The sequence below is a fragment of the Lynx canadensis genome, chromosome E1 (genome assembly GCF_007474595.2).
Source record: "Lynx canadensis isolate LIC74 chromosome E1, mLynCan4.pri.v2, whole genome shotgun sequence".
Lineage (NCBI taxonomy): Eukaryota > Metazoa > Chordata > Mammalia > Carnivora > Felidae > Lynx > Lynx canadensis.
In genome coordinates this window covers 26,712,449-26,740,094 of record NC_044316.2, presented here as the reverse complement: position 1 = coordinate 26,740,094, position 27,646 = coordinate 26,712,449, and the positions used below count along the sequence as shown (strand labels likewise).

At 34.8% G+C, this 27,646-nt stretch overlaps 1 protein-coding gene across 2 annotated transcripts in view; it reads left to right on the top strand.

Moving 5' to 3' along the window:
- VMP1 (vacuole membrane protein 1) overlaps window positions 1-27,646 on the top strand; it is a 129,450-nt gene that overhangs the window by 39,776 nt on the left and 62,028 nt on the right. For both annotated transcript variants that reach the window (XM_030296103.2, XM_030296104.1), the window contains exons 6-7: window positions 18,714-18,881; window positions 27,018-27,149. In XM_030296103.2, the coding sequence (XP_030151963.1) occupies window positions 18,714-18,881; window positions 27,018-27,149 (300 nt within the window). The remainder of the gene's footprint in view (window positions 1-18,713; window positions 18,882-27,017; window positions 27,150-27,646) is intronic.

Below are 27,646 nucleotides of genomic sequence, written 5' to 3'. Positions count from 1 at the left end.
CTTGATGCCCATTACCCATTTAGCCCATTCCCCCACCCAAAATCCCTCCAGCAGCCCTCAGTTTGTTCTCTGTATTTAAGAGTCTCCTATGGTTTTCCTCCCTCTCTGCTTTTATTTTATTTTTCCTTCCCTTCTATGTTTATCTGTTTTGTATTTATCAAATTCCACATAAGAGTGAAATCATATGATATTTGTCTTTCTTTGACTAACTTACTTCGTTTAGCATAATACACTCGAGTTCCATCCACATTGCTGCAAGTGCTCCCACAATTTATTTTAATACAGCAGTATGTTATAGCATAAAAACCACTGATAATTGTTTCATTTCCAGTGATGATAGATTAGGCAATTTAGATCAATACTCTCATGAAAGTATCTTTAACAGGTTGATAAAATTTAAAAACTCCTGTGCCTGGGTGACTCAATGGGTTGAGCATCTGACTCTTAATTTCAGCTTAGATCATGATCTCATGGTTCCTGGGATTGAGTGCCATGTTGGGCTCTGTGCTGACAGTCCTTGCTCTCCCTCTCTCACTTGTGCCTGTGTGTGTGTGATTTCTGTCTCTAAAAAAAAAAAAAAAAAAAAAAAAAAAAGTCTGCCTAAAGGTATCATAGAGAAAAAAAAAAAAGAGCAAAGAATTATAAGGGCAACCATAATGTTAAAGAGGAAACCTAGACAGGTGATACTGGCAAATGATATGCTTTGATAAACTTGCAGGCTTTGGATTGGAACCCTAAGGAGCCACACTTTAAAGGTAAGGATGAATTAGATATAAATTAGCCCTTACAGAGACTGAAGCTCAGGCTTAAATCTTAAGTCTAGAGGAAAATAAAATCATTCTAGGCTTCACATTAATTCCATATTTTTTTCATATATAAGTCTAGCACTCAGTCAAAAGTAATCAGGTATCTGAGGAGACAAGTTAATTTGGTCAATACAAAGAAATAATAGAAACAGATCCACAGGGGATCCATTTAATGAAGTTATTATACATGTATTAATCTAAAGCAATGTGGGGGTGCCTGGGTGGCTCAGTCAGTTGAGCTTCTGACTTTGGCTCAGGTCATGATCTCACGGTTCATGAGTTTGAGCCCCACGTCAGGCTCTGTGCTGACAGCTCAGAGCCTGGAGCCCGCTTCAGATTCTGTGTCCCCCTCTCTCTCCGCCCCACCCCTGCTTGTGCTCGGTCTCTGTCTTTCAGAAATGAATAAACATAAAAAAAAATTTAAAGCAGTGTGTTCAAGGTAATAAACAAGTTTGAATATTTTGGCAGAGAATTAGAGTCTATAAAAGAGAGGCAAGTGGAAATTCTAGAATTGAAAAAACATAGTAACTGAAATTAAGAACTCAATTAATGGACTTTCAGTAGATAGACCTAAGAGAGGACTAATAAACTGCAAAATAGGCAAGAGAAAAATGTCCAGAACAAAAAGAAATGGAGAAAAAAACCATGATGTCTTCAAAAGAACTCCAGTAAGACTGATTTCTTGCTGTCATGGATTTTGTTGAGAAGTTAACAGCTGACAGTGGAATGGTATCTTTAAATAAAGGGCTAAAAGAAAATAGCTACCAACAGAGGATTCTATACTCAAAGTATCCTGTGAACAGTATAAAATAAAGATACTAAAAAAAACCAAAAAACAGAAAGTTTGTCATCAGCAAACATTCTCTAAAGGAAATAGTAAAAGATATTCTTTGAATTGAAGGAAAGTGTTTCTTGATTGAAGCCCAGAGATTCAGGAACAAATGAAAAATAAGAAGGGTAAATATATGGGTAAATTGAAATTAAGATTGACATCAGGGTGCCTGGGTGGCTCAGTCGGCTAAGCGTCTGACTTCAGCTCAGGTCATGATGTCGCAGTAATGATAATGTCTTTTTTTTTTTTTTTTAATGTTTATTTATTTTTGAGAGAGACAGAGACAGAACGTGAGCGGGTTAGGGGCAGGGAGAGAGGGAGACACAGAAGCAGAAGCAGGCTCCAGGCTCTGAGCTATCAGCACAGAGCCTGACGCAGGGCTCGAATTCACAAGCTGTGAGATCATGACCTGAGCTGAAGTCAGATACTCAACCGACTGAGCCACCCAGGTGCCCCAATGATAGTCTTAAGAGATTAAAATATAGAGAGAATTAAAATACATCATCTACAAATCAGATGTGGAATAATTGAAATTATTGAAGAATAATTATTCTAAGGCCTTTGTATTCTGTTAAAGGCAAGATATTCATTTATATAGCACTTTAATAAACAAGGATTTATTTTATAATCTTTAGGGTAAGCACTAGAAAGATATATAAAAATCAAGCTAATAAGGGCAGGTAAAAATTGAGTAATTTTTTAAAAGCCAAACCAAAAGAAGGCAAAGAAGGACAAAACGAACATAAATAGGATGATTAGTAAGCATTCAGTGGTAGATTTAAATCCCAAATATATCAATAATTATATAAATGTAAGTGGAATAAATATCACTTTCTATTGTCCAGATAAATGTAAAAAAATATTTAGCTATTTGCTGTATGCAAACTACATACATAAAACATGAATACACAAAGATTAATGGTAAAAGGATGGAAAAAGATGAGCGAAATGTCAGTGAGCTTATGTACCTATATTGAAGTCAAAGTAGAGTATGAGGCAGAAAGTGTTAATAGAATGCATCAGTTCTTAATAATAAAAGATTAATTCACCAGGAAGTTATAACAGTTATATTTGTATTTATCTTATATACTCAAAGCAAAATTTGGGGGGCGCTTAGGTGGCTTAGTTGGTTGAGTGTCTGACTTCAGCTCAGGTCATGATTTCATGGTTCATGAGTTTGAGCCCCACATCGGGCTTGCTGCTGTCAGCGCAAAGCCTGCTTCAGATCTTCTGTCTCCCTCTCTCTGTGCCCCTTCCCTGCTTGCATGCATTCTCTCTCTCTCAAAAATAAATAAACATTAAAAAAAAAAAGCAAACCTTGGGGCATCTGGCTGGCTCAGTCTGTGGAGCATGTGACTCTAAATCTCTGTCATGAATTCAAGCTCCACATTGGACGTAGAGCTTACTCTGGAAAATAAAAATAAAAACAAATAAAAAGCAAAACTTGGCAGAACTACCGAGAGAAGGACATAACTTCCACAAACTTGGAGAATTAATAGGGGAGTATAGTATAATTGTTGGATGCCAGGTCAATATATATATAACAATTGTATTTTTACATACTGTAAAAAACAGTGAAATTTTTTAGAAGGTACTATTTATAATAGCATTTTATTTAAAAAAGCAAAAATCTAGGAATAACTCTTATAAAAGATATGGTTCACTTCTACATAAATTGTAAAATATTATTGGAAGCAGAAAAATCTAGATAAAAAGGAATATCATGTTCATGGATTAGAAGATACAGTATTGCAAGGCTGTGAGTTCTCCCAGTTTTATCCACAGAATCAGTGCAATATCAGTCAAAGTTTGTAGAAATTAACAGACCAATTGAAAAAAGTTTCATTACACTAGCTTTGTAATCAACCTTAACAACCAGTAGGGTAGGTCCCTGTGTTGTATGTTTCTATTTCTTGACCTAGGTAGAGGATACTTGTGCTGTAATAACTCATTAAGATGTATGTATAATGGACTTTTCTGTATATGCTGTATTTAAATGTTCTGTTTTAGTACATATACTGTTTTGTTTTGAAATTTTATAGTCATTTTAAAGTTTTATTTATCTAAGTACTCTCTACACCCTACATGGGGGTTGAACTCATGACCCCAAGATCAAGATGTTGCATGCTCTTCCAACTGAGCCAGGCACCCCTGCTATAGTTACTTTAAATTGGCATCTAACTACTTCCTAAAATCAGAAAGTGTTCATTTAGATAACATTTATTTTTGTGAGGCTTTTTCGAACTAAGACTGAGAACAAACGGGTTGTCTTATATATTCTCAAAAAACTGAATTTTTTCATAAAGTCATCACTGTAGTAATTCATTTTAGTTCACTTCAAAAAGTTTGAACATTTAATTAGTGCAAAAAAACACTCTGAAATACTATGTGAATTACAAAAAAAAAAGGAATCCATTATATAGAACAGAAGATATATATTACATAAATACATATACTGCAGGACATTATGGCAAATATAAATACTCTCATAGTGATATTCATAAATTGTTATAAGACCTCCTAAAATGGGGAGGAATTCTCTTGGAGAAAGAATAGGAAAAGTTCACGAAGATGGGTTTATTGAGGGATAGGCAGTCAGATATGAAAGTAGGAAATCTTGGAAATGGAAAGAAGACCCATGTGTGAAAATACATTGGTGCCAAATTGTGGAAAGCTTTAAATGTCAGTAGGGAGTTTATGTTTTATGTGTCACAAAGAATTTTCCAAACAAGTTTTAACATGTGGTTTAGGAACATAACTCTGAAAGCATTGTGGAGGATAGATTTGGTGGGGAAGCAACTGAAAATAAGGGGTCTAGTTAGAAGGCAGTTGTCCAGGTGAGAGGTAGTAATTACCTGATCTAAAGCAGAGACAGTAGGAAGGGTATGACTATTGATGAAAAATGACCTAATCTGTCTATAGCTTTTTCTTATTTTGCATAATAGTTTTATATTGAACACCACTACAGCCTCTGTTTTATTTCCCCAGCAAATAAAACTACATCTACTCTCTGCTTTATAAATAACATTGTAATATGCTCTTTGCATTGAATTTAGATAAACACCAGGCATAATGATTTAAAATGTGATTTTTGTTTTTTTTTTACTTAGTGTTTATGAGCATGCTTATGGTCTCTGGTATATCTATAGTAAGATATGTTATTTTTTTATATAAGAAAAGAATCCTAACTAAATAACAAAATAGAAATTAAATAGCATTTGTAAACTGCTCTCTGCCTATTTTATTTCTTAGGCATTTTTTTGTTCCTTTGTGTGATGTCTATTTCATGAGCAAATTTTGCCTGGAAAGTAGTGCAGGTTACTGATTTCATTCATTTACTTTACTCATGTTTTTTAATAAGTAGATCAGATGTAAAAAGGCTTCTGTGGCTGGCAGATTTTTCTCAGATTGCGCCTTCTAAGCACTCTTCTCTTGGATATTAATTTCCAGAAATCCATTAACAAATCTCTTTTAGTCTTAAGCATGTAGCAGATTTCCTTTCAGAAGATTTAGAACATGAATGATCCAGGAATGCTTATTTATTAGTGGAAATTATGCCCAGAGTAAAAACAACTTAATGAAGGGACTGTTGCTGATGTTAATAACCTCTTATTTCCACCTTAAATGGTCTGATCAGGGCCAGACATCTCATTGGTCAGCACTTTTTCTGTAAAGAGCCATATAGTAAATATCTTAAGCCATGCAGTTTCTCTTGCAACTCCTCAGATCTGTCATTACAATGAGAAAGGATCAAAGGACAATATGTAAAGGAACGTGAACTTTATTCACAGAAACACGTTGGTCTTCAAGCTGTAGTTTGCCTTGCTCTAACTCACAAGGTGACAGTAGTTCATTAGAAGAAGCATATTGAGTTTGGGAGCCTTAGTGAGCTAGCCATCTTCTAAGGATTTTTATAAGACATATGCATTTGACTCATCCATTTGCCAAAAATATTATCATTTCTCTCTTCCAGTCATAATATTAGACTTAACGTGATGGTTTATAAGAGAATATAGTTGTGTGAGTGCTTGAGTGGTCTAGAAAACCATCGAGGGAAAAAGAATGAATTTTGCATGAAAAGGGAAGTGGGGGAATTGCCTCCAAATGAGTTGCCTGATGACAGTAAGATTTAATTCTAATTTCATGTAGTAATTGTTAATGTGTGCAGCTATTAAATACTGGTTTTTACAACATTGCATTCATTATGAGAAGTAAGTAATTTATGGATTAAGTTTAGAGTGTTAAAAACAGTTGGGAGAAGTGATGGGTTATTTCAGTAGCCACCTTAGAATTACTTCCCATTACTAGAAAAATATGATTCATAATTCTGTAAACAACCGGGCTAACAAAAACAGGAACTTTGGTACTTGATGAGAAATATATCTCAGGCATGCTCCTTAACACACATATATTATTATTCACCAAGTTACAAGGCAAGCAGATGATTAAAGAGCCATTTGTATACTGTATGTGCCATTTATGATTTATAAAGTTTATTTTTCTTAATAATAACAAAGAGAATGAGTCCTTAGACAGGAATTTACAAGTCTCAAATATGTGAACAGTTCTGACACTAGGTGGAGCAGTTTCCTGGACAAAGCCTTAAGAAGCCCTAGATTCCTTTCAAAAAAACCCACTCTTAGAAAAAGAAGTCTAATGAGAACAAGAACTATCAACAATAATGGTAAAAGGCACCCAAATATTGAGCTATAAATAGAAGGCTGAATATACGTTACAGATAACTTTTCCCTTTTGCATGTACATTTTAACCATTGAATTCCTGGATGGGAGGGATAGTCACGTGTTGAAAGTGTTAGAGTTGCCCTGTCTAGATGCAGTTGGGATATAGAAAAGCTTTGGAACAGTTCAATTACGTTGTAGAATATATTAGGTTTTATTAAAAGCTATAACATCAAGGCATTATCATCTGAATAGTATTAATGAGTCATTTGTTTAATAGGACCATTGTAATAGAAAAAAAAAATTTCTCTCTGTTATAAAATAAAGTTAGTTGTGAGATATTTGCCTTTGTGTAAAATTCAGAGGCCTGTTTCTGCTTTAAAGTTTAGGATTATTTCATTACAAAAGTATGTGGTAATGATTGTATATTTAAAAATATGACATCTTGATTGCTGTTGAATGTTTATAGAACCCTTCTGTAACCCCGCCTTTTCCTTTAATGAACAAGTGCTTTATAGTATGTATATAGTACTTTATAGTATGCTACTAAAAAGCTGTGTTTTCCTTAGGTGTAGACATTTCTTATACTTTTTGACTATTGGCTCTTTAATGCCTAAAGTAAATGTTACTTGGAAAACTGCATGGATATGGATTGAAATGAAATAGTGAAGTAGGTTCAGTAAGAGGAATATTGTAGTAATGGCTTAATGCTATGAGGTAGGAGAATTCTTTTAAAAAATTGTTAGCCAACCTCTTTTTTCCCTGCTTGACTCTGATAAATGCCTCATTGCTCACCTGTCTATCCCTGTATAAGGCAAAAATGAGGGAAGGCATTGGCAAAAGTAGGATTCTGGTGTAACTGGATAATGCTCTGTATAGGTATAATGACTCTGGCTATAAGTATGCAGTGATTCAGGACTCTGGCGGGAAGACCAAACAGGCCCTTCTTAGAAAAGGTCTGTTTGCGCTTTTTTTGATGAAGGCATGATCAGCTCTTCTCCCTGCCTTTCCCCAAAGAGTGACTCATGCATTAACTCTTGTGAGTATCACCACATCAAAAGAAGAAACCAAGGTCTCCAGGACATAGGGCCAGGTTTTCACAAAACAAAAGGGGTATGCATAGACTGGATAACTTCCTGCCCTTAAATCACTGTTTATTAATGTGTGCTTTAATGAAAGATAAGGAGATTCAGGTTAGCTGAAATCTGTCCTATTGGGTATATATTTTAAATAATTTATAATAGCCTTTTTTAAAGTTCTCTATAAATATGTGGTTCTCTTCTCCTGAACACTTAAATCAACTTTATGATCACAAGTTGCTTAGGTTTAGAGAAGATAAGTAAAACATGTCTAGGGGTGCCTGGCTGGCTCAGTCAGTGGAGCATGAGACTGTTGATCTCAGGGTGGTGATTCAGGCCCCAGGTTGGGTATAGAGATTACTTAAAAATAAAATCTTTAGGGGCGCCTGGGTGGCTCAGTCGGTTGAGTGTCCGACTTCGGCTCAGATCATGATCTCGCTGTTCACGGGTTCGAGCCCCGCGTCAGGCTCTGGTGCTGGCAGCTCGGAGCCTGGAGCCTGCTTCAGATTCTGTGTCCCCCCTTTCTCTCCTCCCCACCCCTAGTTGTGCTCTGTCTTTCAAAAATGAATAAACATTAAAAAAAAATTTTTTAAATAAAAATAAAATAAATAAAATCTTTAAAAAAGGAAACATGGATTAATTCAATATAATAAAAATGACTTCTATTGAATGTCCTTATAACTTGGGAGCATGCACTATAGAATTTATTATACATTTTTGTTTTGGTTAGCAGTTTTATACTTACCATAACACTTTTACTATAGAATCTCATAAAGGGATGCCTGGGTGGCTCAGTAGGTTAAGTGTCTTGCTCTTGATTTCAGCTCAAGTCATGATCTTACAGTTCATGAGATTGAGCTCCATGTCCAGCTTTGCGCTGTGCAGAGCCTGCTTGGGATTCTCTCTTTCACTGTCTCTCTGCCCCTCCCCTGCTCATTCTCTCTTCTCTCTCAAAATAAATAAACATGAAAAAAATAAAAAATAAAAGAATCTCTTACATTCTTGCCCTGTTACTTAGGTCATGCAGGCATTGTTACAATTATTATTATTAGGATTTTCATCAAATAAATGTGAGATGGAAGTCCGATTATATCTAATAAGTTACTAACAGATTCAGAAAACAAATGCACATTCATGCTCAAATTACTGCTTTTTTACATTATATATACTACATTTTATGTAGTGAGACCAGAGGCTTATTTTGTAAACTTGGGACCTTTCTCACAACAATAATATGAACACTAGTTAAACTTCTCAGTGCCTATTTGCAATCAATAGTTTTATGCTTTAGCCTTCTAGAATGATTTGCTGTAAACCATAACCTTAGGTAAATTGTTTTCTGACTATGATGAGAAAAGCAATGATTAATAGAATTTGAGAAGTAGAATTCCTGTTTGCAAAAGCATTTTAAAGTCCCTTAAAAGTCAGACTTAAAGAAAACAAAGGTTTTGCAAGTTGTACAGACAACCATTTGTCATCTCCTTTCATTTATTTATCACCCAGATATTCCTAATGAATCACATTCCAACCTAACCACTGACTCCTTTTGTTCCTTAGTGAAGGAGTGTGGCAAACAAATGCTTTCCCAGTGAATCAGCACAGGATTCTTGATTTTATTACCTTTGCCCTAAACTTTCCAGACAAAACTAATTGGAAATTTTGCCTTTGGGATCTCACTTGACTTCTGTGTATGGATGATGGATTAGGCTATGAATTGACATTACAGATGTTGTGCAAACAATTCTATTCATTAGGAATGTTTTATCAGTTCTAAGGGAGCTGCCTAAGGTGGATGAATGTCTGTCTGTCTGCTTATCTTCCTTGTAAAAACTCATATATACACATACTTATATGCTATCAATTAATGTGATATCATATTCTTCATCTGGGTTGATAAAGAGGTTTGGCTAAATAGACTTACCATTTATGACCATTTTAGGTTTTTGTTTTTAAGAAAATGTATTTGCAAAAACAGGCCCCTAAATAAATCCAACAGTAAAGTTCCAAAGCAGAAAACTTTAAACAGAGTTTTGGTTTTTTTTTTTAATGTGTATTTTTGAGAGAGACAGAGCATGAGTCAGGGAGGGGCAGAGGAAGAGGGGAGACCAGAATCCGAAGCAGGCTCCAGGCTCTGAGCTGTCAGCACAGAGCCCGATGCGAGGCTCAACTCTCAAACCTTGAGATCATGACCTGAGCTGAAGTCAGATGCTCAACCGACTGAACCACCCAGGTGCCCCAAAACTTTTTTTTTTTGTAATGAAGCAGCAATGCATATATAAGTCTGTCATTTTACTAATATAATTTTTTTCAGAGATTAATGTATGAATATCCCACTCCTTCCTTACAAAGATCCTACTTTGTGTTTGTGGTACCAAGTCTTCTTTCTCAGAGCTTATATAGGTACATTATTATCTTCACTACCATTTTATGGGTTTTTTTTCTGTTGTATAATTTCAGGTATGATAATTTTATCTGTTTAGGACAATTTTTTTAAATTCTAAATTTGTCTTAGAACTTTTGGTATATTAATTCCTGAAGTTAGAGTACAAATTGATCTCATAGAATTGTCTCTGTTAAATTTTTTCAACCAATCACTAAAACTTCCCCTTTTATACTGCTCATGAAAGAATTTAAATTGTAGAAATGTAACTTCTAAAATTTATCTTAAAAAATATTTTAAAAGTTAAAACACTTCTTCCACAAATACACATATCTCCTCTCATAAGAAATTTTACCCCCAAATTAACTATAATTTTGCTCTCACTCAGACATACTAGTCCTTGGCTAAACACTACATCGTTCATCCTGGGCAAGGCAAAATTATTCCATGATCAAAACTTTGGAAAATATAATGTAATACATCTCATGAGACCAGATATATGAGGCTTTGAACTGAAGTAAAACCAGATGTCTGATATGTTACAAATAGCTGAACTATCTTATTGCCACAGCTTCACCTAGAATAACTATACTAGATTATCCAAAAGAAAGAAAGAAAAGAAAAAGACCTAAAACCTGCCACTTTAATGAGAGTATAACTTTTCATCACAGTCATAAAATTTAACTTCTTTATCATTAACAGGAACTTCCATTGGCAGTAATTAGGAACTCTCAGGGGTTATGAGTACAGTTAGTGAATGTTACTTGTGACTTGATCTCTAGGGAATTTATAGAGCTTCCTGTGCTGGGGAATAACAGTCTGGGCTAGATATAACTGTTTGGCCTTCCTTTGATTACGACCACATAGGTTAAAAGATACCTTAACTGGAGAAATTAACCTTCAGGACCTTCATTTGCCACTTTTCCCTGAGTAGTGCTCCTTGTGTTGATCTTTTACATTGCTGCATGGCACGTGCTTTTAAATACACTGAGACTTGTTTTATACCAGATCATATGGTCTATATTGATGAATGTTCCATGTGTTCTTGAAAAGAATATGGATTTGGCTGTTGTTGGGTGGAGTGTTCCATATTGTTCAGGTCTTCTGTATCCATACTGGTTGTCAATTTAATTGTTCTGTCAACTCATAAGAGAAGGGTATTGAAATTTTCAGCTGTAATTGTGGATATTTATTTGTCCTTTCAGTTCTGTCAGTTTTTGCTTTATGTATTTTACACTGTAGTTAAGTGCCTACATATTTAGCATTGATGTGTCTTTTCTAGAATTAGTGCTTTTATCATTTTGAAATGTCCTTATTCATCTCTAGTAATACTCCCTATAGTCAATCCTACTTTATCTGATATTAATATAGCCACTCCATATTTTTTATGATTATTTCAAAATGGGTTATATGTTTTTATCCCTTTATTTTTACTTTTGGGTCTTGATGTTTAAAATGGACTTCCTAGGGGGTACCTGGGTGGCTCAGTTGGTTAAGCGTCTGACTTCGGCTGAGGTCATGATCTCACAGTTCATGGGTTTGAGCCCCGCGTCGGGCTCTGTTGACAGCTCAGAGCCTGGAGCCTGCTTCAGATTCTGTGTCTCCCTCTCTCGCTGTCCCTCCCCTGCTCGCACGCTCTCTTTCTTTCAAAAATAAATGAATGTTAAAAAAAATTTTTTTTTAATTTTTTTTTTTTAACGTTTATTTATTTTTGAGACAGAGAGAGACAGAGTATGAACGGGGGAGGGTCAGAGAGAGGGAGACACAGAATCTGAAACAGGCTCCAGGCTCTGAGCTGTCAGCACAGAGCCCGACATGGGGCTCGAACTCACGGATCGCGAGATCATGACCTGAGCTGAAGTTGGCCGCTTAACCGACTGAGCCACCCAGGCGACCCCAAAAAAATTTTTTTTTAATTTTTGTAAAAAAATAAAATGGGCTTCTTGGAGCACCTGGGTGGCTCAGTTGGATAAGTGTCTAACTCTTGATTTTGGCTCAGGTCATGATCTCACAGTTTATGGGATCAAGCCCTGCATCAGGCTCTGCACTGACAGCACAGTACCTGCCTGGGAGTCTCTCTCTCCCTCTCGCTCTGCTCTTCCCCTGCTCATGCATGCTGTCTCAAAAATAAATAAAAATAAACTTCAAAGAAAAATAAAATGGGATTCTTATAGATGGCATGTCTTTAATCCAGTCTGACACTCTCTGTCTTTTCATTTGTATGTTTGGTCAATTTATAATTAATGTAATTATCAGTGTGGTTGGATTTAAATGTACCCTCAAGCTGTTTGTCCCACCTATTTTTTATTTTGTCCCACCTATTTTGTATTCTTTTCCTATCTTTTTTTGGATGGAGCATTTTAAAAATATATATATAATTTAACTGCTCTGCAATAGTATATTCCATTTTTCTCCCTCCCATAATGTATGCTGTTGTTGTCATATATTTTACTTCTACATGTGCTATAGTTTTTACTTCAGACAACTAGTTATTTTTGAAAAGATTTTTAATGAGGAGGAAAGATCTTTTATATTTGTAGTACTCTTTATTACTTTGTATACATTAAGATTTCATCTGGTATCACTTTTCTTCTATCTAAGAACTTCCTTTAACATTTGTTATAGTCCAGATCTGGTGCAACAGATTTTTTTGGCTTTTGTTTATCTGAAAATATTTTTATGTTATTTTTATTTTGGAAATATATTTTCCCTGGATTCTAGATTTTTTTTTTCTTTCAGCTCTTCAGAGAAGTAATTCCATTGTCTTTGGATTGCATTATTCTGATGAGAAGTATTATCTATATTTCCCCGTAGATAATTTATCTTTACCCCTCCAGTTGCTTTTGAGATTTTTCTCATCATTATTGAGTTAATAGCAATTTGATTAGATTGTGATTGTGCTGATTTTCAGTGATTTAAGTGTTTTCTTTGTATTTGTCCTGAGGTTTGTTGAATTTCTTAAATCTGTGAGTTGATGGATTGATATTTTTCATCAAACCTTAAATACTTGGCTACTATTTCTTCAAGTATTTTTCTGCACACACTCCTTCCCACCAACACACACCTTCTCCTCTCTTTCTGGGATTCCAATTACATGTATACTAGACTAGTTGGTATTATTCCACAGGTCACTGTGGTTTATTTCTTTCATAGTCTTTACCCTCTGTATCCTTTAGTTTGGATACTTTCTATTGCCCTGACTTCAAGTTCTCTAATATTTTCTTCTGTGGTGTCTGTCTAATCTGTTGATAATCTAGCCAATGAATTTTTCCATTCAGATATTATCTTCAGCTCTAGAAGTTCCATTTTTTATACCTTCCATTTCTTTCCTCATGTTTGTGTTTTCCTTTTTTTTTTTTTAAGTTTATTATTTTGAGGGAGACAGAGACAGTGTATGTGGGGGAGGGGCAGAGGGAGAGAGAGAATCTCAAGCAGGCTTTGCACTGTCAGTGCAGAGCCCTACATGGGGCTCCAACCCACAAAACTGTGGGATTATGACCTGAGCCAAAACCAACCTTAACTAGCTGAGCCACCCCTATGTTTTCCAGGTATCAGCAAACTTTTTTTGCAAAGGACCACATAATAAATATTTTAGATTTTGTGGAACTGTAGAGTCTTTCAGCGCTATTCAGTTTTGCTCTTATAGCACAGAATTAGCCGGACACGATATGTAAGTGAATGGACATGGCTATATTCTTTGAAACTTTCTTTATAAAACTAGCGTGGGCCAAATTTGGTCTGTAATTTGAAGTTTGCCAACTGCTGTTTAAATCCTTGAACTTACTTATATTTACTGTTTTTAGGTTCTTGTCTCATATTTCCATTATCTCTGACATTTCTGTTTCTGTTGACTAATGTTTCTTCTGGGTCATATTTTCGTTCTTCACAGATCTAGTTGTTTCTTATTAGATGCTGGACATGTAGTATTAAAATTGTTGATTGTATGGATTTGTTGTCTTTCTTTGCAGAGCATCAGTTTTCTGTTTTGGTGGGCAGTCAAGTTACTTGTCATCAACTTGATCTGTTTAAGGCTTTTTAAAAAGAAAACGTTATGGCCTATCTGGAGTAACTGTTACTCTAGGCTCCTTTTAGGGTCTTTCCTGAATGCCAAGTCTCTGCACTCTAGCTGGTTGAACTGCAGGTGTTTCCTAGTCCTTGTGAACTCTAGGAATTGTTTATCTTACAACTGTTGTAAGTTGTTTTCCCACCACTTGTTCTTTGCCTAGCCTAATGGAATCTCACCCTAGCCTGCAATGCAGCTTTGTATATCAAAGTCTCAAGAGGACCCTGTGCATGTTTCTAGAGTTCTTTCTCTTTATTATCATTCTGTCCCACAGATTTCAACTACTCAGGCTCCCTGAACTCAGATTTACTTCTCAATTCAGCAAGACCACCATGCTGTTTTTTAAAAAATTTATTATTTTTAGTAATTTCTACACCCAACGTGGGGCTCAAATTCACAACCCTGAGTTACGCGCTCTTCAGACTGAGCCAGCCAGGCACCCCAAGACCACCATGCTTTGCTTGGGCTCTTTCTCTTTGGATTTTGCTATAGACATGGAATGTGTCTACAAATGAAAAGCCAGAGCCATCATAGGGTTTCCTCATTTGTATTCCTTCTATCAGCAGTCAGAAATCATAGACTGCCTATGGTACAATGCCTGAAAAGAATTGTTCCATGTGTTTTGTCCGGTCTTTTAGTTTACTGTAGATGTAAAAGTCCGTACCACTTCATGATCTGAGACAGAAAACCCCCAACCAAAGGCCAGGATCTCTAATCCATACATATCAATATCTAAATGCTCTCAGGACAGCTGTAACCTCCTGCTCAATACATTGTTGGGTTTTATATGTTTCATGGTGGTTCTGTCCAGATAGTGTTTTCTGCTTACACTGTAGCTGTTTGTCTTTATCCCTTGGTTTTTCATTTAGCATAGTTAAGACATTTAATATATGATACAGTGCAGTAGGACTTGTAGGTTGTAGAAAATAAAAGTTAATTTGAATTTGTGTAACCTTTAAAAATATTTTAATCAAAACAATTTTTTAGTCTTGGTGTTTGGATTTTTCATGTAAACTAATATTTATTTCATTCAACTCAATTATATATAGGAACCATCAGCCTATAATGTTGAAAAGAATTTGTGAAGTTTCCTATAATTAACGTAGTTTAAACTAAAATGTCAAGGTACGGACTAAACGGGCTCTTGAGAATGAACAAAGGACAAGAAGCTGAGTTATTTGTGTCCGTTTTGCTGGGAACCACATCTGCCTCAAAGGCTGAGTAATCATGACTTATTAGTGTGGTTATGGAAAGTATATATCAGTTTAGTTGTGTGAATGAACTGTCCTTTCTTTAGGGAAAAAATTCTCATCAGATTGCTGAAATTTTCCCTTTTTAGAATTACTTAAAATTGAAACTATGAATAAGTCTTTTATCTTGTTGGATAATGTGTTTGATCTGTTGAGGTACATATTTTATATTTCTAGAATAGAAATGTAGGTTTTTCTTTCCTGTACATCCCAGAAATGTTATTATTTAGTAAACAGGGCAGTTTAATTTTGTTCACTTAGAGTTTGTTTCTAGGGTTGAGAAGTAGACCGTACTGTATATTATAGGGACAGTTTGTGGGGTATCATGGGCAAACTCTTGAATTTCTTCTATTTTACTTACTGGTATCACATTTTTTTTTTGCGTTTCATACATTATAGGTTGAAGTTACGTTTTTTGTTTGTTTTTTTAATTACATCTGATACTTAGCTATATGTGTAGAGTAAGAAATTTTTCACTAATTCAATTATTCTGAATTCCACAAACTTTAAGCTTTTTTTTTTAAGAATCACAAAATAATTCTTTTTTTCTCTCAACTGTGAAATCTTTTATGCATATAGTATTCAAAGAAGCAATTGTGGATTTCATGGTTAATAACTTTGAAGGAAAATGTGACTACTCAAAAGCATTTACGTAATTATTCTTTTAATGTAAATATTACTCTTTATTAATTTCTGTGAATTAAAACTCAAGAGAAAGATGAAGAGGCTAAAAATTCACATAGATTTTTTTGGTCCAGAAAAAAACTAATAATTGATTCAGTGCTACATGCAGAACTACATTTTTTAGATTTTCTTTGAACACATAATGCCAGTTGCATATAGGGAGAAATGTAGCTTAGATTTATGAATATATTTTTTTGTATTAACTTACAACAAAAAGTTTTGTTTTAAATCACCTTTTATCTTAATAGCAATAGTTCCTTAATGTTTTATTTTCATTGTTGCATCTTGTGCACTTTTGTCTTTGAACCACTAATTCTTTTACCTTATGATTTAAAAAGGCTCTCAGGGCCTCTGGGTGGCTCAATCGGTTAAGCGTCGGACTTTTGATATAGGCTCAGGTCGTGATCTCGTGGTGGTAAGATCAAGCCCCACGTTGGGCCCTGCACTGAACATGGAGCCTGCTTAGGAGTCTCTTTCTCCTTCTCCCTCTGCTCCTCCCCCCCCACCACCTGACTCTCTCTCTCTCTCTCTCTTTCTCACTCTCAAAACAAGTAAACTTTAAGAAAAGAAATTAAATTTGGGGCGCCTGGGTGGCGCAGTCGGTTAAGCGTCCGACTTCAGCCAGGTCACGATCTCGCGGTCCGTGAGTTCGAGCCCCGCGTCGGGCTCTGGGCTGATGGCTCAGAGCCTGGAGCCTGTTTCCGATTCTGTGTCTCCCTCTCTCTCTGCCCCTCGCCCGTTCATGCTCTGTCTCTCTCTGTCCCAAAAATAAATAAACGTTGAAAAAAAAAATTTATAAAAAAAAAAAAAAAAGAAATTAAATTTAAAAAAAACAAAAACAAAAAAAAGAAAAGAAATTAAAAAAAAAAAAAACCTCTTGTATACCGAGACCACTTACTGTATGTGTGTATGTGTATAGAGCTAGAGAGGATAAAATTATATATATATTTTAATATATTAATGCATACAATTTAATATTATATTATCTAAAACATAATATTGTATAACAAAAATTTTTACTATATTTTTATTTGATATTCTACAAAATTTTATTCTACAAATACAGTATTTTTCTTTGTAATAACTAATGGCTAGTACATTTTGAGGGTTTATTCTAAGCTGGGTACTTTATATAAGTTGATTTAAATTTTATGGTATCCCCAGAATGTAGGTTCTGAAGGTACTTGATTATTTCCATTTTATAGATTAGGAGAGCAAGACTCAGAAGGTAAGTTACAGAGTCCAGAACCTGAACCAGAGCATGTGGCTCTAGAAGTTATGCTTATAGCCACTAGGTCTACAGTATGCTTTAAAGTAAATATTTACAGCTTGTGTGTTAAAGAAACGTGTTAAGGATGTCCAGTGTTTAGCTCTGATACCTCATGAGAACTTTGGAAATTATTGTTAGATTTTAATTCACATATTTAATTATATTTGAAGTTTTTTATTTTGGAGCTGAATAAAACTATGAGTCTTAATTTTTTTGCTTTGCAGAAGAGTAAACTGAGGCCCAGAAAAAAAGTTAAGTGACTTTGTCTAAGGTTGTTTAATTCCTGGGGCGCCTGAGTGGCTCAGTCGGTTAAGCATCTGGCTCTTGGTTTTGGCTCAGGTCATGATCTCATGGCTTGTGGGTTCGAGCCCCGCTCTGCTAACACAGAGCCTGCTTGGGATTCTCTGTCTCTCTGTCTCTGTCTCTGTCTCTCTCAAAATAAACGTTAAAAAAAAAAAAAAAAAAAAAGTTTCATTCCTGACCCTTAATTTACTGTTATCCCAATGGTTCCTAAACCTAGCCTATTAGAGAACCTAACTTATTTGAAATTCTAAAGAAACTCATTTAAAACATACAGGTTCCCATCCCCACCTATTGAATAAATCTATGTTAGGGAACCAAGGAATTTGTATATTTAACAAACTCCCTAGTTGGTTCTTATACAGACCCCTCACCTTGGCATGCATGTGCACTTGGGAACCATTGTGTTTATTAAGCCTTTATCACACATCTAATATTAATCCATTTTAACCTATGTGATTATTATTAATTTGTAATATTTTAGTTTATTGTTTTTTATATTCATTTTTTGGGAGAGCACATGCAGGGGAGGGGCAGAGAAAGGGGGACAGAGGATCTGAAGCAGGCTCTGCACTGACAGGTGGACAGCAGTGAGCCCAATGTGGGGCTCAGACTTACAAACTGCAAGATCATGACCTTAGCCGAAGTTGGATGCTCAACCGACTGAGCCACCCAGGTGCCCCTAATTTTTAATATTTTAAAATAAAGGTACAAAGCAACACAAAATCTTCCATAGAAAATACTGCTTTAAAAGAAAAACTTACTGATATTTGTTCCACAGTTTTATTTTGTTTTAGGACCTCTTATCTTTGGGAAAGATAAGTGAGGTAGTTACTTCACCAACTGTTTTTAAGTAAGGACAGAAAAGTGGTATTCTCGAATCATGCCTAAAGGAATAGGGCACAGGAATTTTTTATCAAAGGGTATAACATTCTTACAAATGAGAATATAGATGAATAAAATCAAATAAAGCCAGAAATCATATGGTGTTGGAGAAGGAGATTGACTATAAAAAGACACCAGGGAACTTTTTGTAGTGATGGAAGTGTTCTATATCTTGATTGGTTGTGCTTATACAGTTCAATATATTTGTCAAAACTCAATGAACTATATACCTATATACTATTATATGTAAATTATACTTCAATAAATCTGAATTAAAAAAACAAGCTAGGAAGAGATTAAGGATTAGTTTTTCAAATTACCAACTGCAACTTGAAATATGTAGTTAGATTCTTATTCTCTAGAAGCTAAGATTTTTCTATTTGTGTATAGTAATTAAGGTACTGTTAAAATGACATGTATATTGATTGGTAATTCCTTTTTCATTAATATTTCTCATCAGAGGTTTCTCATATTTGTTTCATAGGGTCCACATATAGCTTCAGTTACATTAGCTGCTTATGAATGCAATTCAGTTAATTTCCCTGAACCACCTTATCCTGATCAAATTATTTGTCCAGATGAAGAGAGCATTGAAGGAACCATTTCTTTGTGGAGCATCATCTCAAAAGTTAGGATTGAGGCCTGCATGTGGGTAAGATGTCCATTTTCATATTTGTCTAAAATTAACCTCACTATTTTGATACTTTGTTGTACCTCATTGAAAATTTAATCCAAATGTATATCCACATAGCAAGTCAATAAACAATTAATTCATGAAGTCACGAGTTATCTGCTTCCAAGTAAGAGAAACCCTTTAGAGCTTCCCCATTCATGAATGACATTCAGAGTAAGGCATGAAGCCATAGGTACAACAAAGCAGTGGATGCCATGTAGACAACAAGAGGGAAATGGAGGATAGATGATACAACTATACTACTTTGCAAAATTTTACCAATGTGAAATATTTGATAAACACATAGCAAGTGGTTATATTTTCAGTCCCAGATTGGTAAATGTTATATGTCTCTCTCCTAGATTCAGATACTCTGTGTTTATTCTTAGAGGGCTTATTTCATTTTCTGAGTTGTTAGTAATACTGAAGTAAGGTCAGATATTTTTTTAATAGACCAAACTTTACTGTAGTGAGGGTATCAGACTGTATGGTTGTATATGGTGATCTTGCTTTCAGTTGTACCAATTATTCTTTTTATGGTTTGCTTAAGTGTATTTTGGGAAGCTTTTGTACTATATATCCAGTGACAGATTATTTTAATCCATACAAAGTATTCTTTTTTTTTCTATATGCCTATATTCATTCAAATGTGTATCACTGAGGAATAGTTCATTTGCTAAAGACTTTCTGTTACTCTTTGAACATTTTTTGTCATTTGGATTCATTAAGTTATATGTTCTCTGTAACTTTTTTCCCCTAACAGTGTCTTATAAAATAAAACATATGGAACAGATCAGTTAAAAATCTTGACTAAAATGAACATGAATGCCATACCCATGGAAGAGGGAAAGTTTTCAAATACACTTATTTAAAGGTTAACAACTATATTGTCTGTGTGTGTGTGTGTTTCATACGATCGTCTTTGTTTTTAATATAACTTATTTGTCAGTTATATATACTATAGCCTAGTATGTTGTGTTTTAAAAGAATTGTAAGGGAAATGCCATATTTTGAATTTGTTGAATATGAAAGGCAGGAAAAATTGTCGTATTTCCTGTTACTCTTTTATAAGCACTGGAAACAAAATTCATTGTACTAGTTGCATATGTTTTATAAATTTGACCACATTAGTCTTTTGATGAAAAATTATTATTAAAATAACAGAAGATACTTGGAACGTGCTAGAAAGAGACCATGTATATGGATTCGGTTTTCTGTTTTGCTTTAGTTCCTTCACAAATGATTTACATGGCTGGATTAACACTAATGCCAACAAAGAAAAACTTCCATCGCAGCTGGCAGTGATAACTGCCTCCTCCAACTCCCATTGTTCATATTGTTTGAAGTGTTCATTTGGCCTAGCTCCATGCATGCCTTAAGTTAGTTAACTAGACTAGTGTAGTGGCTTACTTTCCCAAATAAATTTTAAGCTCCTAAAAAATATAAACTGTACCTTAAATTTATTACCCTTACAGCAGTCAGTATAAGGTTTTGCACATAGTACAAGAATGTTGATTAGTCCTAGTTAATTGGCTGAGTGCTCTTCATATTTCCTTTTTTGAAATTGTCTTTTGTCACATATAAAGTGGAGCACATATCAAGTTACATTTAAATTGGTTCCTATTGTTCTCAATATTTATATGGATAGTCCTTTCAACAAAAGGTGCTGGGAAAACCATATACACATTCAGAATAATGGATTTGGACCCTTACCTTCTGTAAAAATTAACTCAAAATGCATCAGGGACTTAAGCTTACGACTAAAACTGTACAACTCTTAGAGGAAGATGTAGAGACAATCTGCATGGTGTTGGATTTGGCAATGGTTTCTTAAATATGACACCCCAAAAACATAGACAACAAGAAAAAGTAATAGGTAAGTTGAACTTCACTAAAATCAGAACCTCTTTTATGTCAAAAAAAAAAAAAAAACATTATCAAGAGAGTGAAAAGATAACCCACAGAATGCAAGGGGATGTTCACAAATCATATATCTGATAAAGGTTTAATATCCAGAATGTTTGAAGAACTTCTGCAACTTAACAACCCAATTTTAAAAATGGGCAAAGGACTTGAATAGACTTTTCTCCAAAGAAGATACACTAATGGCCAATAAGTGCACAGATTCTCAGCATCATTTAGTCATTGGGGAAGTGCAAATTCAAACCACAAGGAAATACCCCTTTGCTATTATTTTTTTAAAAAGAAAACAAGTATCAGGATGTGGAGAAATTGGAACTCTTGTAGACTGTTGGGAATGTAAAGGAATTTAGCTGCTAGGGAAAAGAGTTTGGTGGATTCTCAAAAACCTAAATGTAGAATTACCATGACCCTCCTCTAATTCCACTCCTACACTAATACCCACAAGAACTGAAAACTGGGACTCAGGTATAAGTACAGATACTTGTACTTCATTCCTCAGTAGTATTATCCACATTTTCTTTTTTTTTTTTAATTTTTTAAATGTTTATTTATTTTGAGAGAGAGAGAGCACAGGAGGGGCGGGGCAGGGGGGGAATCCCAAGCAGGCTCCACACTGTCCATGCAGAGCCCAACACTGGCTTACTCTCACCATGAGATTATGAGCTGAGCTGAAATCAAGTACTGGGCGGTTAACTAACTGAGCCACCCAGGCACCCCTCCACATTTTCAGAAAGGTGGAAACAACCCAGTGTCCCGCAACAGATAAATGGATAAAATGTAGTATATATGTATAATGGAATATTATTCATCCATAAAAAGGAATGAAGTTCTGAATTGTACTATGGTATGAACCTCAAAAACATTATGTTAAATGAAATAAGCCATTACATAGAAAGACAGATACTATATGATTGCACTTATGTGAATTGTCCAGAAGAGTCAAATTGGGGGCACCTGAGCGGCTCAGTCAGTTAAGTGTTCAACTCTGATTTTGTCTCAGGTCATGATCTCACAGTTGGTGGGATTGAGTCCTATGTTGGGCTCCACTGTGACAATCTAGGCTTGCTTAGGATTCTCTCTTTCCCTCTCAGCCCTCCCCCCCCCCACCCCCTGCACTCACACACACACTCTTTCTCTCTCTCTCTCAAAATAAATAAACTTTAAAAAAAGTATAAATAAAAATAAAATAGAAGAGTCAAATTCATAGAGATAAGAAGTACATTTGAAGTTACCAGCATTGTGTGGGGTGAGAAAGTTAATGCTTAATGGGTGCAGTGTTTCCATTTGGGTGATGAAAAATACTGGAAATAGATAGTGATGGTGGTTGCACAACATTGTGAATGCAGTTAATGCCACTTAGTTTTATATTTTAAAATGGTTAAATGGGATACAGTCATAAAATGTCCATACTGCGGAGGTTGAGAAACCTTGATATAGAGTGTGTCAGCCTTGATTTGTAGTTTACCCTTTCATAGATGAGTTTACCCTTTCATTTGTGTTCACACCCGTATGTTTTGTTCTGTTCAAAAGAATGTCTTGCTTGATTAAAAACTCACATCTTATTTGATGCTTTGGATTCTGTCTCCCTCTCTTTCTACCCCTCTCCCTCTCATTCTCTGTCTCTCTGTTTCTGTCTCTCTCAAAAATAATAAACATTAAAAGAAAACTGAAAAACAAACTCATATCTTATTTGACATTTTTATCCAGTTTGTACTTTGAAAGTAGTATGTCTTTACAGATGTCGCTATCATTACAAATGTAGTGAATCAGTAAAATAATTAAAATGTGGAGTACATCCAATTATAGGATAAAGACCAGGGTTGGGGGCGCCTGGGTGGCTCAGTCAGTTGAGCGTCCGACTTCATGATCTCATATTCATGAGTTCGAGCCCCGTGTCGGGCTCTGTGCTGACAGCTCAGAGCCTGGAGCCTGCTTCGGATTCTGGATTCTGTGTCTCCTCCTCTCTCTGCCCCTCCCACGCTCATACTCTGTCTCTGTCTCTCAATAATAAATAAACGTTAAAAAAAAAAAAGAAAAAGACCAGGGTTGCTCTTAATTTCAGCTTGTTTATATAGGTCTTTGGAGCACGCTAAAGTGAATTGGGTTTTTTTGTGTGTTTTTTTTTAAATTTTTTTCTTAATGTTTATTTATTTTTGAGACAGAGACAGAGCATGAAAGGGGGAGGGGCAGAGAGAGAGAGAGAGGGAGGGAGACACAGAATCTGAAGCAGGCTCCAGGCTCTGAGCTGTTAGCACAGAGCCTGACACGGGGCTCAAACTCATGGACCGTGAGATCATGACCTGAGCAGAAGTAGGACACTTAACCAACTGAGCCACCCAGGTCCCCCATGAATTGTTTGATATTGTTGATCATTAGTTACTTTTTTTCAGTTTGAATCTTTTGATCTTCCATAATTTGTGTCACCGGTGCAAAGCTTCACAAATTTTCATTTCACTCATGAATTCCAATAATAGTTATTATGCATCCAAGCACCAGAGATTCAGAGTGAGCAAAACTGAACAGTCTCATTGGAACTTTACGTTCCAGTGAGGGAAATAATTATCATGGAAAAAATGCATAAATAAATATCATGGAAAAACCGTATAAATATGAAGGAGAAATCTGTATAACACAGACATTTTCCCTAGTTTATGATTCAAGGAAGATTTCCATGAAGAAGCAGTGTTTTGGTTGAGATCTAAGAATAATAAAGATTTGTAAAGTGGGACAGCAGGGCAGGGGCGAGAGCATGTGTGTTGACTTTTAGATAGAGAGCATCACCTTTTAAGGTCATGTATTTGTTAAGTTCATGGTTAGGGGGTGATTATTGTAGTAAAATATATATAAGGAAAGTTTTACCATTTTAACCGTTTTTAAGTACACAATTTATTGGCCTTAAGTATATTTACAATGTTGTGTCATCATTGCCAGAACTTTTTGTCATCCCAGGCAGAAATATGTACCCATTAAAACAATAACTCCAGAGTCTTTTCTATTTTCTTCTTCTTTGATTGTGTCAATTCTAGATACCCCATCTAAATGGAATCATATAATGTTTTTCTATGTCTGGCTTATTTTGCTTGGCATAATGTTTTCAAGTTTCATCCATGTTGTAGCATGTGTCAGAACTTCATTCCTTCTTACAGCCATTTGAAAACTGACCTCAAGGGAAACTGGAAGCAAATTTTCTCTATGTGCAAAACAGTCTTGAAAATTTTACTAGAATTGGTATAATTGTTTTCTGTAAGAACCCTGCATTTCTCAGTGGTTTCAAGCTTACCCTCCTAACTTCTGCTTTTAACCTCTGATTTATGTTTGTAATTGGAATATGTAATAGAAAAATCATTTTGTTTAAAAAAAAATTATTAGCACATAGATAATACAAAACTACCATAATATCTGAGAATCAGCATATGTAAAATTTTCTGCTCTCCATATTTTTACTATTAAACTTATTATTCCCATCATTGAAAAGCAAAATGCTGATTTGCTTGTGAATCCACTGGACAAAACTTTTTAAAAGCATGAACATTCAGGATTTTCCTCCTCCCCTAAATCTTTGAATATATTGATACTCCAGGAAGATATTTCCCCCTTGGTTTTGCATATTTTGTGCATGTTAAAATCTTCTCCAATTCAAGAAGCAGGGACTTCAAGGTAATCAATTGATATGGAGCAGATGGTTTTTAGAAGAGCTTTCTGAATTATTGCTTGACTAAAAACTACTTGTCTCTTTCTTTTGCAATAAGGAAACCAGTTATTTCTTCCCCTTAATTAAGCCTAGGCTGACAGTTTTTAGTGTTCCACACTTCTGTTTTGGTTTTTTGTTTTGATTTTGCAAGAATTATAAAATTGTTTTGTAAGAATCATGAAATTATGGGACTGCAGTACCTAACTTGAGATAACTAAATAAACTTTTGTGTCTAGAATATAATGTGTTTTGGGGGACCTGTCTGGATGACTGTATTTCTTTTTATCTATTTGTGTAAAAAACAGAATATTGACTCATGATCACCATTCTTGTTTCTTGCTAATGTGGGAAAACATGAGCAGAATTCAACTATAACAATAAATATAGTCAACCAAGTATAATATAGTGTGTAGCTCTTGATTTCATTTCAGTCCATTATTACTTCCTTTTTAACTTTAAGGAAACTTGTCATGAGTTTGAATCATATGATTGCTTTCAGAACTATTAAACATTTGAGTTAACAGGTTTTAAGAGAAGTTCATGTTTTGAATAACATGTTGCAATTAACTTCCTACTTTTTGTAATGGGAAAAAAATTTTTTTTAAGTACAGAGATTTATATAATTAATTTAATATATTATCACCCAAACTCAGTTAATATTAATCCCTGGCTAATATTGTTTTATCTGATCCCTCCTCTGTAGGCTCTCCACTATCTTGAAGCATATCCTAGATAACATATCACATTTCATCTGTAAATATATCAGTCTTAGGACTTAAAAAAACATTATCACACCTAAGAGAAATTAGGAATAGTCTCTTCAGATCAGCTACCTAGTTAATGTTCAGATTTTTCTGATGGTGTTTCTTTGTTTTTCTTTTCATATTTATTTATTGTTGAAACTGGGTTGTTTGTCAAATATAATTTCTCACAGTCTCGATTTTAACTAATTATATCCCAGTTGGTATAGTTTAAATATGTTTATCTGTTCCCTATGTTTCCTGTGAGTTGATAGTTAGAGAGGCTTGAAAAAAATTTTTTTGTCGAGAATACATGTTATAGTCTTGTGTATTTCTATCACGAGGTACAATAATGTCTGATTGTCTTTCCTTTTGTGGTATTATCACCATTGTTATACAAGTCCATTATTAAGGGTTATAAAATGGGGGTAAACCAATTACATCATTTTTTTTTACTTTACTTATTGACTGGAATGTTTTTATAAAGAAAAACTCCTTATCACCAATTTGGTTACCCCAAGATATCTTTCATATAGGTAAGAGAGGATAAGTAATGGATTTTTCCCCTTTATTTACCTGTTTTTTAAATAATAAGTTGGTTCTCTTAACATTCTCCAAAGTTGACTAACATTAACTTTTTTTGTTTAGCAAAATATGATTTGTGTTTTATTTATATATCCCGTGATGTATATGTCTCTCCTCCCTCTCATCTCTCTCTCTTTATTATTTAAATATAGCCTGCTTCTTTTGACACTTAAGTATATTCTTTTTCAGAATTCTTGTTTTATATGTGGATAATGCAGTCTCATTCGGAGATTATTGATCCCACACATTGAAATATAACACTGTGAACATGAAATATTTGAATTTGATAATGTTCCTTGGGGATTCTTTTCAAGGCATTTGTTGACAAAGTCATAGTACAGAGCAAATAGACCTAAAATTGCTTCTGAGAATTAGCAAAACTTTTTCATTCACTATGACTCAAGGCAGAGAAGGATGGCTCAAAGTTGAGAATTTTCCTAGAAACTATATACCTTTTACATTATCATCTATCTTGTATTTAAGCCATTTAAGTCCAAACCAAGTTCCTGATTCTCTTACCTTTGTTTTCATCCTATGTTTTAAGTTGAGTGAAAAAAAATTCTCTTCAAAAACAAGAATCCACAAAGTAACTGAAACATGAGTCACTCAATGTCCTGAGGAAATAAACATTTTTCCTGTGGTGAAAATTTATCCATCCTAATGTTGAGTTTTCAAGGGGCTTCCTGACCACTATTTGTTAAAAGTTTTAACTCTGCACACACAAAAAAATTAAAACAGCACCCTAAATACCAGATTAAATACCTTACATACCAGATTGAAACAGCATCTTAAATACCAGAAGATTTCCTAGAAAGTTTTATCTAAAACTTGTACTAGTGAATACTCATTACTAAATGATTTGAAAAGAGGGAAAAAACTGACAGAAATCACAGAGTATAAGTAGAGATGCTTAGAGAACTAACGTTAATCTAATGTCTGCCATGCACCAGGAATTGTCTAAGAGTTTAGTGTATATTATCTCACCTGGCTTTGTATTGGTCAGTATTAGGGCCAAGAGTCACACTCATGTTCTCTTGATTATGTAGTATATGCTTTCCTCCCTAATACATGCATCTTAATGTGGTTTTGGAAATGTAGAAAAATATAGGTTTAATCTGTTTAGTATTCTTATGTTGAGAACAGAATCTCATGTGAGTATTTTGGTTTTGCACATAGGGTATCGGTACAGCAATTGGAGAGCTGCCTCCATATTTCATGGCCAGGGCAGCTCGCCTCTCAGGTGCTGAACCAGATGATGAAGAGTATCAGGAATTCGAAGAAATGCTGGAACATGCAGAGACTGCACAAGTAAGAACAGTAGAGAAAACAATAGAATACTTTAATTGTCCTTAAAAAAGTTATGGCTAAGGTGAAATTGTTAATAGTTACTTTAAAGAAGAAAACTCCCAGCATAAAAATAAATAATACATTATTTGGGATAGAATATTTAGAAAAGCTGAAATATAAAAGTGATTATAATCTTGATTTTAGAATAGAGAAATACAGAAAGAGTCCACAAGACAACTCACTAAGCTGAAACACTTTGCCAGAAACCAGAGTAAGTTGATGTCGCTAATGAAGTTTAGGAGCTGAAACATTCTTTGTCCATTATGTGTTTTTAAGTATTACCAAGCAGACCACTAACTGAATAAGGGGGACAAATAGGTGGGTCAGGCTATGAGTCCAAAGTTTTTAAGAATAACGTCAAAATATTTTACCATGTTTAGAGGAAATTGTTTGGGAACTCTAAAGAAATGGCAGTTACAGGGGTGCCTGGGTGATTCAGTCAGTTAAGCATCTGACTT